Below are 14,367 nucleotides of genomic sequence, written 5' to 3' on the forward strand. Positions count from 1 at the left end.
GCTACGGCCAGAAGGTGACCCCCGACCCCAACCCTTTCAAAAAAAGTCCCCCATCAGCCATGGCTCTTGGTTGCAGCTGTTTTATTTCCAGCATGTTCTCAAGCTAGTGACCCTCCACAGTCCAGCAGTAGAGAGATGGGTAAGGGGTTAGATCGGCCCACACCTCCACCTGTCCCTAAGGTTACCTCAGTTGCTGAAACTTAAAACCCTGCGCGCAAGGGCGACCTTCCCCAGGAGGGAGGAGAGACGCTGGAAGAGCAGCCAAGCCTCCAAGCCAGGGCCGGCCGGGATCAGCAGAGGTGCAAAGTCCCACTCGGACGGACCCAGCCCTTCCCCTCCCAACACTCATCCCTTCCCTGCTGGAGGCGGGGGCTGGGGCTGGGCTCAGTGCCCCAGCAGGCGCAGCATCTCCTGAGGATCCACCAGCTTCTCCCTGGGCTTCCCCGTGCCCTGGCCCCGGGCCACCTCCTCGGCATCCAGCTTCTCCCAGTCTGAGAAAGAGACTGGCTGGACCCCTGAAGCAGAGGGGAGATTGTCAACACCTCCTCCTTCATCCCTCCCAGAACAGCCCCCTCCCAAAGAGTGAGGCCCCAGAGAAAGACCACCCACCCCACCTCCCAGGACCTCGGCATCGGGGCCCAGACCTCGGCTGCTGAGCAGGGCCTGGATGGCTGCGTAGCCAGGCCTGGGGCCAGAGGGGAGCAGCCCAGCCTTCAGGTCCTGCAGCAGCATCTGGCCGGTGAGGAAGCTGTCAGTCATGGTTGTGGCTATGACACCTGTAGGTCCTCTCTTCACCCAGCCGCTGCAGTAGAGGCCTGAGGAGGGATAACAAAAGGGGAAGGGAGGGAGGTGGCTGGATACCACCCTGGCCATCCTGTGCCCACAGTCTATGCCCACGTGCACGCACACAGACACCCCACACCTCTTGGCAGACTGTCGGCTGAGCCTGCTGTGGCCGCTGGTCCACTGCCCTGGATTCTTCTCTCCCTGTTTTTACCAGGCCGGCCCCCTTACACCTCAGTTTCCCTGTAGACGAGGAGATCCCTAAGCTTAGGAGCTGAGGCTTGCTCCCCTGCAGTTCCAGTAGGCCCTTGGTAAATGTTTACCAAGTGAATTAATCACTACATAGGTATGTGGGCACTTAGTAAAACTGGAAGCTCCCTGAGGACACAGGCTGCCTTATTAATATCCAATCCCAGCCCTAAGCACAGGGCCTAACCCAGAAAAGACCTCAGTAAATATTTGTTGAATGACTTAATGACCCGACATGTGTCCCATATGTCCTAGCCAGACTGGAACTTCTCTCAGGGCCAAGAGGAGGGTGGCACTGGGTCCTAGAGAGGGCCTGCCCTGCAGAAGCTTCTCAGTGCATGTTGCTAGATGAATGAACGCGTGGCCCCAGGAGATACCAGCTTCTCGGCCTCTCACCGTAATTCAGCACCCAGCCTCCTCACACCCTCTCACCTGGCACATCCATAACCCGGCCCTCCACATTGGGGATGACCCCAAGCTTGGAGTCAAAGGGCACGCTTGGGTCGACAGGGCGGCTCTTATACCCAATGCTGCTGAGCACCAGCCCACAAGGGAGGTCTTCTATGTCTCCCGTGGGCACTGCACGGGTGGCCTCATCGACACCCTGTTGGGGAGAGTGTGGGCAACACCAGGCGGGGTGGCAGAGGCCTGGGAAGGGGGTGTCTTTGGGAAACATGAGACTCACCTCCAGTCTAGTGACTGCTAGGCGGACACCTGCTGCCCGCCGCCCATCTGGTGAGGGCAGCACCTGCTGGGGGCTTCGGAAAAAGCGGAGGCCCCAGGCACGGGAGGCCGATGCCTGGCGGACAGCCTCCTCCGGCCCTGGCTTCTCTGTGGCCGTTCGAAACAGCAGTTCCGTCAGCCGCTTCCTTGGGCGGGGGACCTCTGTCAGCAACGTAGAATGTCTCCAGACTGTCCCTGGGCCCCAGCCCTCTCCCTGCACGCCCTTCCCCAACCCCTCTCTGACCTAGGCCACCCTCTCCCTAGTAGTTGGGGGGCTGGGCCAGGGCCCCTCACCCTTGATCTTGTCCTGGAGACCCAAGAAATCTGCAGGATCCAAAATGGGCCGGGCTCCCGGTAACTGAATCATCTCCCGAAGCTCCTTGAAGGTGGGAGCAGGGAATGGGGGAGGAGGTCAGGCCCGGAACACAGTCCACTTGAGCCCACCCCAGGGTCCAGCCCAGGCAGGAGAGACCACCACCTCCCTCCTCCCCAAAGGCACAGGGCCCCCGGGGCCCTGACTGCTCCCCTTCTCCCATCCCCGGCAGCAGCTACTCCCAGGGGCTCTGCCCCACCCCACCCCTTAAGGAGAGGCCCCTCCACTTGGAACCCCGGCTCCTCCCACTCTGGCCCCAGCACCTTAATGGTGAAGGCTACTTGCAGGGGTCCACGCCGGCCCACTAGCCACACTGTCTTCACTCGACTCTGCCTCAGTACACCCAGGGCTGCCTTCGTGATGTCTGTTCTCTGGCACAAAAGGAGGGCCTTGGAGTCATCAGACACTGACCCAGGAAAGGGGACTCTCCATTTGGTCATGTCCCCACCGTGAGCCAGGAGAAAGCTGGCGGCCCAAAATTGCACCACTGCTCCCCCCTGGTGGCCAGATGGAGCATTGCTGCCAACTCTGCAAATGGCTCCAACTAATAGCACACCAGTCCCACACTTTCATTCAACAAGTATTTAGTGGGCCTCTACCATGTGGTCACCCCCATGCAAAGAGCTTGGAGGGGCAGGGGTGGTCAATGGTGAGTAAAAGAGACAAGGAGCAGGCCCTCTCAGAGCTTGTGATCTGCTGGGGAGAGAAATACCCATCAAATACTCATCAATGTGTGTAAAATTGCCATGGCGATAACGCTGTGAAACAGAAGTAGACGGGTCTATGGGAGGAGGCACGATGGGGGAGTGGACCAATTCAGGGAAGTCCTGGAGGAAGGGACAACCGAGCCAAGATCTCAAAGATGAACTTTAGCTGTTAACTGGTGGGAGATGAGTGGGGATGATCCAAGCAGGGGATGGTGTGAGCAAGGGTCCTGTGGCTTACTGAAGAGTAAGAGAAAAACGCCACTTAGCTGGAGTGCAGAAAGTGAAGGGAAAATGGTAGAAGAGGAAGCTCATGGCACTGCCCTTCAGAGGGCCTCTGCCTGGGCACCATGGGGAAACAGAGGCACTGAGCCCAGCTTGGAGAGGTGAGGCCTGAACCCCGCAGACAAGGGCACTCTCTCCTCAGGGTGACCCCACCTCCACCCCCGCCAGCCCCGACCTACCACTCACCTCCAGGTGCTCAGGTGGGGTCAGTAGGATGCGGGCCACGTCCAGAGCCACGTTCCCCTGCCCCAGAATCACGGCTGTGTCACAGCTCAGGTCTGGTTCCAGCTGGAGGGGAAAGGTCTTGATAGGGTGCCCCGGCCTTGCTCCACTCAGCTCATCTCAGTCTGCAGGTGCCTCATGCCTGGTCCCCACTGTGCCCTGGGGCTTCCCCACACCAGGAAAGTCCACAACTCTGGTCCCTCCTCCCCCATCTAGACCCAGCTCTCCCCCGAGGCCCTCCACAGCTGGCCTCCCGCCTCAGTCAGCACAATGTCACATCTCACCACTGGATGGCAGCTCCCTCTTCCCCCAGGTCTGGCATCCAAGGGCTGAGGGGCGGGGAGGAAGAGGCAGCGGGCGTGCTCCCCATACTCACCTCCTGGTTCTCAGGAAGCCCGTTGTACCAACCCACGAAGGCCCGGGCGGAGTATACACCTGGCAGCTCCTCACCAGGAATTTCCAGGGCCCGATGGTCCTCTGCCCCGTAGCTCTGAAGAAAGATGGCAGGCCCGAGACCCACAGCCTTCAGCACCAGCACTGATGGGCCGGGCAGCCCCCCAGGCTCCCAGTGGCCTCCTTCCAGCTTCTCAGCAGCTTGCATCCTGGCCTCACCCCTGCTGCCTTCCACCCTGAGCCACCGGTCCCCTTCTGCAGCCCCTGCCTCCCCGACCCAGGGCCTGGCTGCACTCACCAGCACCACAGCGTGGTAGGCCTCCCGCAGCTCTGGCACCGTCACGTCCCTGCCCACCTCCACGTTGCCCCAGAAGGCACAGCGGCCAGAGTGGGCCGTCTGGGTAAATGTGTTGATGACATTCTGCCAGGTCCCCCAGGAATGGGAGGGGTTAGAGGGTGAGGCAGCTCCAGGGACCACATCTGCACCACCCTCACCACTCTGTGTCCCCAGGATGGAAGCTGGGTGGCATCGGCACAGACGGCATGAAGTCCTATCATCCAGCCAGGGAGCCTCCCTGCCGTCCTTATCTGGACCAAAGTCTCCAAATCCCAGCCTCCAGGCCCACAGACACCCACCTTCACCTCGGGGTGATCAGGCGCCACGCCAAAGCGCACCAGGCCAAAGGGCACGGGCTGTTTCTCGTAGATGTCCACGTGGGCCTGGGGGTGCTGCTGGGGAACAGGGTGGCAGCTGGTGGGGCCGAGAAAGAGAGGCTGGGACGCCCCCAGGTCCTCCCCTTCCCCCGACAGAGCAGGAGAGTTCAGGACCCTGGGCTGAGAACACAAGGCTTCCACCCTCTGCAAGGAAAAAGAGCACTCACTCCTCGGGCAGCTCGCGCCTGTCAGCCCAGCACTTTGGGAGGCTGAGGCAGGTGGATCACGTGAGGTCAGGAGTTCGAGACCAGCCTGACCAACATGGTGAAACCCTGTCTCTACTAAAAATACAAAAATTAGCTGGGCGTGGTGGTGGGCACCTGTAATCCCAGCTACTTGGGAGGCTGAGGCAGGAGAACCGCTTGAACCCAGGAGGCAGAGGTTGCAGCGAGCCAAGATCGCACCATTGCACTCCAGCCTGGGTGACAGAGCAAGACTTTGTCTCAAAAAAAAAGAAGACAGCCAGCCCTCGGAGATGGGGAGAAACGTGGCCAGCTTAGGAGGCTGTGGCTTCCCCCGACAGGAATTATATCAGGGAGGCTTCTTTATCTTCTCAGGTCAAGTGCAACCCACAGCCCTGGCCTCCAACCCTTCGACACTTGGGACCCTCAGGTCCCAGCCAGTCTGAGGACCTGAGGGCCACCCTCTGAATTCACAGGTGCCTTAGCTCTAGTGCCCAGGACCATGCTCTGGGGAAAGGGGAGCAGCAGGACAGGGAGGGGGCACAGCTGGGAGTTCACGGGGAAGAGAGGTGGAAATGGGCCTGCTCCCAGTCTTAGACAGTCTCAGGCAGTGGTTCTGCGTTGACTGCCTTCCCAGGGCACCTTGAGAGGCTGTGTGGAAGGCACAGGGTCGGGGGTCCAGCAGGCAAGTCTGGTCTGGCTCTGCCACCAACAAGCCACATGATCCCAGCAAGTCCCAGGGCCTCCCCAGGTCTCAGTCTCCCCCTCTGCACACTAGGACGGATGACAGCTCCCTCTCATGGCTGCTGGGAAGCACCGGGAGGTCAGGGTGGTGAGACTCTGGGCCACAGGCCGGTTAGCAGTAAAAAGCAGTCAGGGGTCCCACAGCTGACACGCCCAGCACCACATCCTATCTTAGGTCCCCACTATGACACCTCCACCTTCACTGGGACTCAAAGCAAAGAAGCCCATGCCCATCAGTCTCCCTATCCCCAACAAAGGCTCTCACCCACCTCCTCGCCTTTGCCCAAATCCTCCCCCTTCCCCTCCACTCCCCTGCCTGCACCCAAGTCCACCCTCCCCCACCTCCTGCCTCTCTCCATCCCAGGCCAGCCACAGGGGGCTACTCAAACCACCTCCCTCAAGCCCCACAATGTTGTACCCACAAAGCGCTCTGGGCTTGGAGTCAAACAGGTAGCCTTGGATGCCAGTCCCAGCTCCAGCACTAGCTGGCTCTGTGCCCTGGGGAAAGTTTCTTCTCTGTCCAAAAGAAGAGCCCTGTGGCGTCCTGCTCAAGGTTAAATGAGTAATCAGGCAGCCCGGGGTGCAACGTACTCTGAGTGTTCAATCAAGGAGGGAGCTATCATTACTATTCTGTTGTTGTATGTCACTGCCTTGCTCAAAAATCTTCGCTGGGGCCCAGTGCCACAAAATAAAGTTCAAACTGCTCGGCCTGGAGGTCAACACCTCACCCAACCGACCTCTCTATCCTTATCTTCCATTCTTTCCTGCAACGGATCCTTCACTCTGGGTCACGATGTCCTCTCCAGGGCCACCTCCGGAACACTAAGTCTGCCGGATGTTCTTACCCCTTATCTCTCGTGGCTGACCTCATCTTCCAGGTTTCCTCCTTCCTTCCCTCCCTCCCTCCCTCCCTCCTGTCCCTCTAGCTGCTCCCCGCTAACAAGGACACTCTCTGAGGTTCTTCCGATGTGGCCCCCCTCCCTCCTCCCTAGGGATTTAACCCACTCCCTCCTGTGACCCCAAATTCCCCTGAACTTGCTGATGACTTTCTACTCTCTCTCTCCTGCCCAGACATCTCCCCAAGCTCCAAGCCTGAGACCCTTGGATGTCCCACCCCAGACATCTCAAATCCATCCAGTTTCAAGCCAAGTCCCCTTGCCCCAAACCACTCCCCTCTTCTGCTCCTGTTCCCTCGACCCCATCCACTCAGAGCCCAAGCTGGAACTTGGGGCTCCTCCCTGACCCCCCACCTGATCCCATCAGTCCCCTATCCTCCCAGTCCTCTTCCTCACTACCACCCCAGCAGCTCCCCACTGCTCTCTGGCCACCAGCCCTGCCTGGATCTACCCTGCAGGCAGAGGGGGCATCCTGAAGGAAAACAGCAGCCCGAAAACTCTCCAGTGAAGCCAACCATCTACAGCAGTGGGCACGAGAATCCTTTGGGGTGTTTAACACTGCTGACTCTTGGGCCCAGCCACAGAGTTTGATTAGGTCTGAGTTAGGCCCAGGAATGTGTATTTTGATAAGATGCCCCAGGAGACTCTGATGGGGGGAAGAAGAGGCAGCTGTGGACACCTCCCAGCGAAACCTGCCTCCAGACCCTGGTCAGTGGCTTCCAAGCCCCCCAGGATCTGGGTCCTACCCACCTCTCAGCCTCGGTTCTCACCTCCTCACGCCTTACTGCACACACGCACCTTCCAGAACTTGCCCTTTCCCCAGGGAGCCATTCTCTTCCTCTTTGTTCACGCAGTTCTCTGTGCCTGGGACACTCCTGCTATTGTCCCCCAACCTGACATCTACTGTCCTTCAGACTGCAATTGGGACATCTCTTCCTCCGGACTGGGCATGGACCCCCTCCCCGCACCCCAGTCTTTGTGCTTACAGCCGTCAGAGCCCTAAAATACCTTGTAAATTATCCATCTGTCCCCCCCACATTCGAATGTCAGGTCCTCGAGCACAGGGACCACGTCTGTCCTGTTCACCCCCATGTTCCCAGTAAAGCCTGCGCCCAGAACATGTTACGTCCAGTAAATGATTACTGAATGGATTAACATGGATGGTCTCGCATGCAGCTGCCTTCGCTCAGATCCCAGTGCCATCCCTGCTCCACGGTAGAAGCTTGGACAACCTCACTCAGCCCTAGCATCCTTACCTGTGAATCAAGAGGCATGACACCTGCTTTGCAGGTTGCCACGAGGATGCTACGAGATGCTGTGCTCAGTGCCTGACTCAAGCTAAGGGCCACTGTCCCAAACGTGCTGCACGTGGTCCTGTCTTAGGAGCATAGCCAGTAGCTTGGAGCTCCCTGTGGGCAAAGATCAGCCCAAGGATCAGAACAAGGATTGTACCTGGCCTGAGCCCCTCTCCATCCCATTCCACAAGGAAACCATGTGCATGTGTCTGCCAGCTGAATACAGTTGTGCTAAGAACACTGCCTGGGCCAGGCGCAGGGGCTCACACCTGTAATCCCAGCACTTTGGGAGGCCGAGGTGGGTGGATCACTTGAGGTCGGGAGTTCAAAACCAGCATGATCAACATGGTGAAACCTGTCTCAACTAAAAATACAAAAATTAGCTGCATGTGGTGGAGTGCGCCTGTAATCCCAGTTACTCAGGAGGCTGAGGTAGGAGAATCACTTGAACTTGGGAGGTGGAGGTTGAAGAGAGCTGAGATTGTGCCACTGCACTCCAGCCTGGGCAACAGAGCCAGACTCCATCTCAAAAAAAAAAAAAAAAAAAAAAAGAAGAACACTGCCTGGAAGGCTTACTCTCCCCCCTTCCAAAATTTCAGGCTCAGCTAAAAAAACTGTCCCTTATACAAAGCCCATCAGGGCCTCTCCAGGCCCCATGTGCTCCCCGGTCTCCATCCCAGAGCCCAGGCTGTCCTCCCTCCCACACGACAGCATGCCCAAGGCCTTGCATTCCAGGATGACTCCCCACATGTGAGAGGCCCTCACCAAAGCCCTTGGTCTGCTTCAATGCAGCTCAAATGCACTCTCCCTTTTTTTTTGAGACTAGGTCTCACTCTGTTGTCCAGGCTGGAGTACAGTGGTTTGATCTTGGCTCAGTGCTACCTCCACCTCCTGGGTTCAAGCGATCCTCCCGACTCAGCCTCCCAAGTACCTGGGACTACAGACCCGTGCCACCACACGTGGCTAATTTTTGTATTTTTAGTAGAGATGGGGTTTCACCATGTTGGCCAGGCTGGTCTCAAACTCCTGACTTCAAGTGATCCACCCGCCTCAGCCTCCCAAAGTGCTGGGATTACAGACATGAGCCACCTGGGCTTCCGGCCCAGGAAACAGTTTCTGATTGACCCCACCTGCCTCGGCTCATGCTGCCCACATTATTGTAATTAGCTCTTTCACCTGTGCTGCCTGGGAAGCATGCACGGGTCACTTTTCAGCAGTGATCAACTCATCCCAGTTTCCCAAGAACCTCCAGCTTAGTGCTAAAGCCCCTTGTCCTGGGCAGTCCAGGCCAGTTGGTCACCCTACATTTCAAGCATCTCTGTGTGTGTGTGTGTGTGTGTGTGTGTGTGTGTAATTAAGATATTCATCCCTTCTCTTGTCTCTGCATGGACACTCCAAGCCTCTCCAAAGCTAGGCAACTGTCTCATGTCTCAGTTAACCTGGGTATCCCCTCTCTACTCTGTCCCAAAGTCTGATGTGCAGTCTCAAGTATAACCTGTAGCCTTGGCTTGGGGCCCTTCCTGCCGAGGCAGACACTGAAAGCCTTGAGATCCTGGCCTTCACAGGGGGACGGGGAGGGGCAGAGGGCAGGCTGAAAGAACAGAATGGCACGGAGGACTGGAGCTATGGGTGAGGAGGGCATGGCAAGGCAGGTAAAGTTTCAGAAAGCGGAGGAGGTGGGTAGCCTCGAGATGCAGGATGTTTGGGACAGAGTGAAGATAGAGGAGAAAGGAGGGAAGATGAAGGAGGACAAAGTCATTTTGCAGGTCTACATAAGCCCCCTGGAGTGCTTGGCCAGGGAGGCAAAGCTGACCACCTGCCACTGACCACTCACCACCAATGTGTGTTCTATACCCCCATCACACTGAGGACGTGAGGGGAGGGGAGCCTCAGGTGTAGGTGAGGAAGCAAGTGGGAAGTGTCTAGGCCAGATGGCTGGGAGCCCCTTCCCCATAAGGCATCCAGGAGTGCTCTTAAAACCCAAAGGGGGTGAGGCTTGCCCTTAGGACTGGAGCAGCAGATGAATGATGGACTATGAGTAAGTGGCTTACCTTTAGCAGGTGTTGGGCCGTGTAGAAGCCAGCTGGGCCACTGCCCACCACACAGATCTGGGGGGTCTTCTCCTGTGTGGAGAAATGGTGGCGGAAGCCTGGGGCCAGGCAGAGGAGAGGGAAAAGGTCAAAATTAACTTCTCTCCCCAGTCCCAAACCAACCTGAATATCCAACAGAAGCTGGAACTTCCCAAGCTTCACCTTCACCTGCATCCTCCTTCTCTTGTTCCTCAAGGCTTTGGCATTTGCAGGGTCTCTTACTTCATCTGAACCCCCAAAGGCTGTGGGTTCATCCAGAGCCTCACATTTCACCCATGAACCTACTACACCACTGCCAATGGCCTGCCCAACAACACTTCATTCCCTATCCAATCGGCTAGCATCCCACATCTTTCCAACGGCCTCCATATCATCCCAATCTCGCCCCCGTGGGTCTCCCCACAGTGTCCCTCCTCTAACCCCTCTCTCTCCACAAAACGCTATATTGCCCATATAGACCCGTCTTATTCCTACAGATCCCTGTTTCGACTCAGACTTCCCTCTCGCCCCACAGACCTCCGTATCACCCTCCCTTCTTCACCCCGTCTCACACCTGTGGATCTCAAAGTCTCTCCTTTTCACCTTTGTTGACCTCCGTCTCTAACCCTAGAAGCCTCACATCTCACGCACAGATCTCCGCCCACCCCCGTACACCACCGCGATCTCGCCAGCAGGAAGACACCCCTTCAGTCTCACCCCTCTCCAACCCTGCCCCAGCTCTGCTCCGACCCCTACTCAGCGCTCGCAGGCCTCCCCGCGCTCCCATCCAGCCCCAAAGGCGCCCTGCTCCTACTCGGGGTGCTCCCGGCGGGAGGCAGCCGGGTCCGAGGCCACGCCGACAAGCCCCACCAGCGCCAGCAGCGCGAAGCCATGACTGGGAACAGCAACCTGCAAGTAGATCTGGTCCTGGCTACTGCCCCGCAGTGCAAGCCCGATCCTGCCCGGGCCCGCCCACAAGCGAGGCCCCGCCCCAAACCCCGCCCCCCGCGCTCCGGGAAAGCGGAGCGTTGCGGCTCCACCCCGACTCCCGAGAGAATCCCGCCCCCAAAAGAGAGACCCGCCCTTAACTACGCCCCACCGTCGAAGAGCCGCCCCTCGGAGCATCCGGGGTATACGCGATTTAATACATTTCTCCCCAAGCCTCCCCTTCCCTCCAAATCCCGGAAGCCTAGAGTTGGAAGAGAGCGAATCCCCATCGCTGTTTCAGTCCCTCCCCAAGGAAACAGCCACTTAGAAAGGAGCTTATTTTACTTAGCCGCGCCCCTCTCGGGAGGCTCTCGTCGCTCGCTGATGACGCATACGCCCTTGCCATTTCATAGTGAATCCTCCCGCGTGACTTCGTCCCAGCCAATCACGAGTCCGGCTCCAAGCGAGCCTTCCCGCCGTTGGGAAATAACCAGAGTGCGGAAGTCTGGGGCAAGGGAGCTCCTGCCCGGAGCCCAGCATCCTCCTTCTTCGACCCCGGGTGTTGTGCCGATGTAACCCCTCAAATCCCCTTCTTTGCCGGGCCAGGAAGAATATTAAACCTGGAAAGCTCGTCCCACCTCACCTCCTTTCCCATTACATAGGTGAAGAAAAGCGGGGCGGGGCAGTGGCTTACGTATGGTACTAAGGACAGAGCCGCCGACCCCCGTGCAGCCGAGCCGGGACCAGAGTTGAGGTACTCCCCTCGGGTTCAGAATTTAAGGGGGCTCCAAAACACTCAGTAATCAAGATAAATATAATACTGCAACGTTTTAAAAGGTCAAAAGTAATGCAAAAAGTCTATGATCAAAATATTTTTAAAACTAAGGACAGGATCCGTAGTCACAGCTGACCCAATAAGCCTAACCCCTCTTCCTTTTCCCCACGGGCCCTCTTGTCAAACATTACTTCCATGGAGAAGCCTTTTCTCTGACCCGTCCCCTCCCAAGTTCCAAGGAGTTAAAGGCCTCTCGTTCCACAGCATCTGACCTTATCCCGTCATGACTTACTACACTGTTTGTCGTTTTTAATGAGATTTTAAATTCAAGAATAACATACAGAAAAGTGCACAATCATAAGTGTACAACTTGACAATATATCACAAGGTGTAACCAAATAACCACCACCCAGATCAAGAAATAAAACATGGCCAGTATCCCAGGAGTCCTCTGTGCCCTTACTGGTCATTTCCCCTCCCTCCCACTGGTAAGTAAATACTGCTCTGCTTTCTAATAGGTCACTGTGTTTTATGCCTGTCCCACTAGACCGGGAGTAGGCAAACTATAGCTTGCAGGCCAAATACTGTCCACCAGCATATTTTGGATGACCAACAAGAATGGCTTTTACTGTTTTTGTTTTTTTGGAGGTTTTGGGGTTTTTGTTTTTGGTTTTGATTTTGTTTTTTGAGACAGCGTCCTGCTCTGTCACCCAGGCTGGAGTGCAGTGGTGCCATCTCGGCTCACTGCAACCTCTGCTTCCTGGCTTGGCTCAAGCGAGCCTCAGGCCTCAGCCTCCAGAGTAGCTGGGACCACAGGTGCCTGCCACCACGCCAGGTTCATTTTTGCATTTTTTGTGGAGATGGGGTTTTGCCATGTCACCCAGGCTGGTCTTGAACTCCTGAACTCAAAGCGATCCTCCCACCTCGGCCCTCCAAAGTGCCAGGATTACAGGAGTGAGCCACTGCACCCAGCTTGTTTTTACATTTTTAATGGTAAAAAATAACGTTTTGTGACACGTAAAAATTACATGAAATTAGGACTTCAGTTTGAATAAAGCTTTATTGGAAGACATCCATGCTTAATTCTTTACATATTGTCTATGGCTATATTTGTGCTTTGATGGCACAATTGAGTAGTTGTAACAGAGATCATATGGTTCGCAAAGCCCCAGATATTTACTATCTGGTCCTTTACAGAGTTTGACCACCCCTGCACTAGACTATAAGCTCCAGGAGGATGGGGACCCAGTCTCAGCTCTTATATCCCCAGGGCTTCACACACTGGCTGGCACATAATGGAAGTTCATACGATCGAAAAAGTTCTGTAGGGCTCCCCACCTAGAGGCGGTATATCTGGTGGTGAAGAGGATGGATTCTAGACTCAGACAACACTGGGTTTGAATCCTTCTTCCTCCACTTACTAGCTATATGACATTGAGAAATTTAATCCCTCCAGGACTTTTTTTCACTGTCTGTAACATTTGGGGGAAATGTGAATAGTGGCAATTTGTTGTAGACATTAAAATCAGATGATGAGGTCAAGACAACTTCCATAAATGCTAGATAAACATTAGCTATTATCATCATCATCCATATGTATTATGACCTCCCATATGTCTCTATAGATTAGACCTTAGGTCTCTGCAGAGACCTGGATATACTTTATTTACTCCTGTCACCTCCCTCACCTCTCAGGCCCCAGAAATTCCCAGACCACATCCTAAGTGAAACAGAAAATGGAGCCTCAAAGCAATCGAGTGACTTGTTTCCAGGATACCCATGGTACAGCCAGATCTGGCACCAGGGCCTTCAGCTGCTGCCCATACCCCAGTCAGGTCCAGAGCAATAACAATGAGTCATTGGTTACATATTTGGATGGTTTTAATCATGAGCCACGACTGTGCAACTGGGGCCTTTTCTGCCGCTGCATTTCTCAAATGGAGAATTAGCAGTTTGATTAATTACACCCCTAGACCTCAAGGCCATTTCTAAGCTGCTAATGCATTTCCAAGGAGCAGCAATAACATATAGCAAAGCAGTGGGCTGGGGAGCCGCCAAGCCTGCCTCGTGCCAAGAGGGATGCCTGGATCCAAAACTCCACTCTATCAGTCAGTCTTCTAGCAAGAAACAGATGGCACACTCAAAAGGGGTGATTGAGGACAGTTTAATGAAGGAGTTTGTATACAGAGGTTTGAGCAGGGTGAAGGGAATGGAGAAGCACCGCAGGCTAGCAACAGCTGGAAACCACTACCACCGCAAGCCTGGAGGGAGCTGTTTCGGAACTAGTGAGAGTCCGTAGCTATGGAAAAGGGCGTCTAAAGGAACTGCTGTCTTTGGTAAAGGAAGGCGTGGTGGAGATGAATGGGGAGTGCACATAAAGGAACCAGTGGCCTCTGTGCAGCTGCCTAAGGCCACACCACAGCCGGGCTCTCCAACGGAACAAGGCTCAGGGAATGCCTGTGCCTGTAGCCAGACCCCTCTGCCTATCCCCCAGGCTCCCATTTGCCGGCAGTTTGTCTCCCTATCAGCAAGGTCAGCACGCCTTTCACCCCATCCAAGGCCTTCACTGAAAAACAAGGCAATTACATGCTCAGAGAATGACGTGCATGTTCTCAACTGGGTCAACTCAGCAATGTCTGGAGACATTTTTGATTGTCACAACTTGAGCTCCCAGCATCTAGTAGGTAGAAGCCAGTGACGCTGCTAAACATCCAACAATGCACAGGACAGCCCCCAACAACACAGAATTGGCCAAATAAAATGTCAATAGTGACTGGGCATGGTGGCTCACGCCTGTAATCCCAGCACTTTGGGAGGCCAAGGCAGGCGGATTGCCTGGGCTCAGGAGTTCGAGACCAGCTTGGGCAACACGGTGAAACTCCGTCTCTACTAAAATACAAAAAATTAGCCGGGCATGGCGGCAGGTGCCTGTAGTCCCAGCAACTTGGGAGGCTGAGGCAGGAGAATCGCTTGAACCTGGGAGGCGGAAGTTGCAGTGAGCTGAGATCACACCACTGCACTCCAGCCTGGGCG

The 14,367-nt window shown here is 55.8% G+C and overlaps 1 protein-coding gene across 11 annotated transcripts; it reads right to left on the minus strand.

Moving 5' to 3' along the window:
- Positions 1–64: 64 nt before the first annotated feature.
- Positions 65–10,735, minus strand: FDXR (ferredoxin reductase). 11 transcript variants are annotated; one of them, XM_054456311.2, is made up of 13 exons: positions 10,447–10,598; positions 9,777–9,895; positions 9,615–9,686; positions 4,369–4,461; positions 4,031–4,153; positions 3,716–3,829; positions 3,304–3,405; positions 2,392–2,499; positions 2,050–2,134; positions 1,718–1,917; positions 1,465–1,636; positions 645–815; positions 65–515 (listed from the first exon to the last, which is right to left on the minus strand). In XM_054456311.2, exons 1-13 carry the CDS (start codon positions 10,523–10,525, stop codon positions 385–387), a joined length of 1,569 nt encoding a protein of 522 aa, XP_054312286.2. In that variant the 5' UTR covers positions 10,526–10,598; the 3' UTR covers positions 65–384. The 11 variants fall into 11 exon arrangements, with proteins under 11 accessions (XP_054312286.2, XP_054312282.2, XP_054312284.2 ...); XM_054456307.2 differs by lacking the exon at positions 9,777–9,895 and having other exon boundaries at positions 9,615–9,712; positions 10,447–10,734; XM_054456309.2 differs by lacking the exon at positions 9,777–9,895 and having other exon boundaries at positions 4,369–4,464; positions 9,615–9,712; positions 10,447–10,618.
- Positions 10,736–14,367: the final 3,632 nt, after the last annotated feature.

This window comes from Pongo pygmaeus, chromosome 19, assembly GCF_028885625.2.
Source record: "Pongo pygmaeus isolate AG05252 chromosome 19, NHGRI_mPonPyg2-v2.0_pri, whole genome shotgun sequence".
Classification (NCBI taxonomy): Eukaryota; Metazoa; Chordata; class Mammalia; order Primates; family Hominidae; genus Pongo; species Pongo pygmaeus.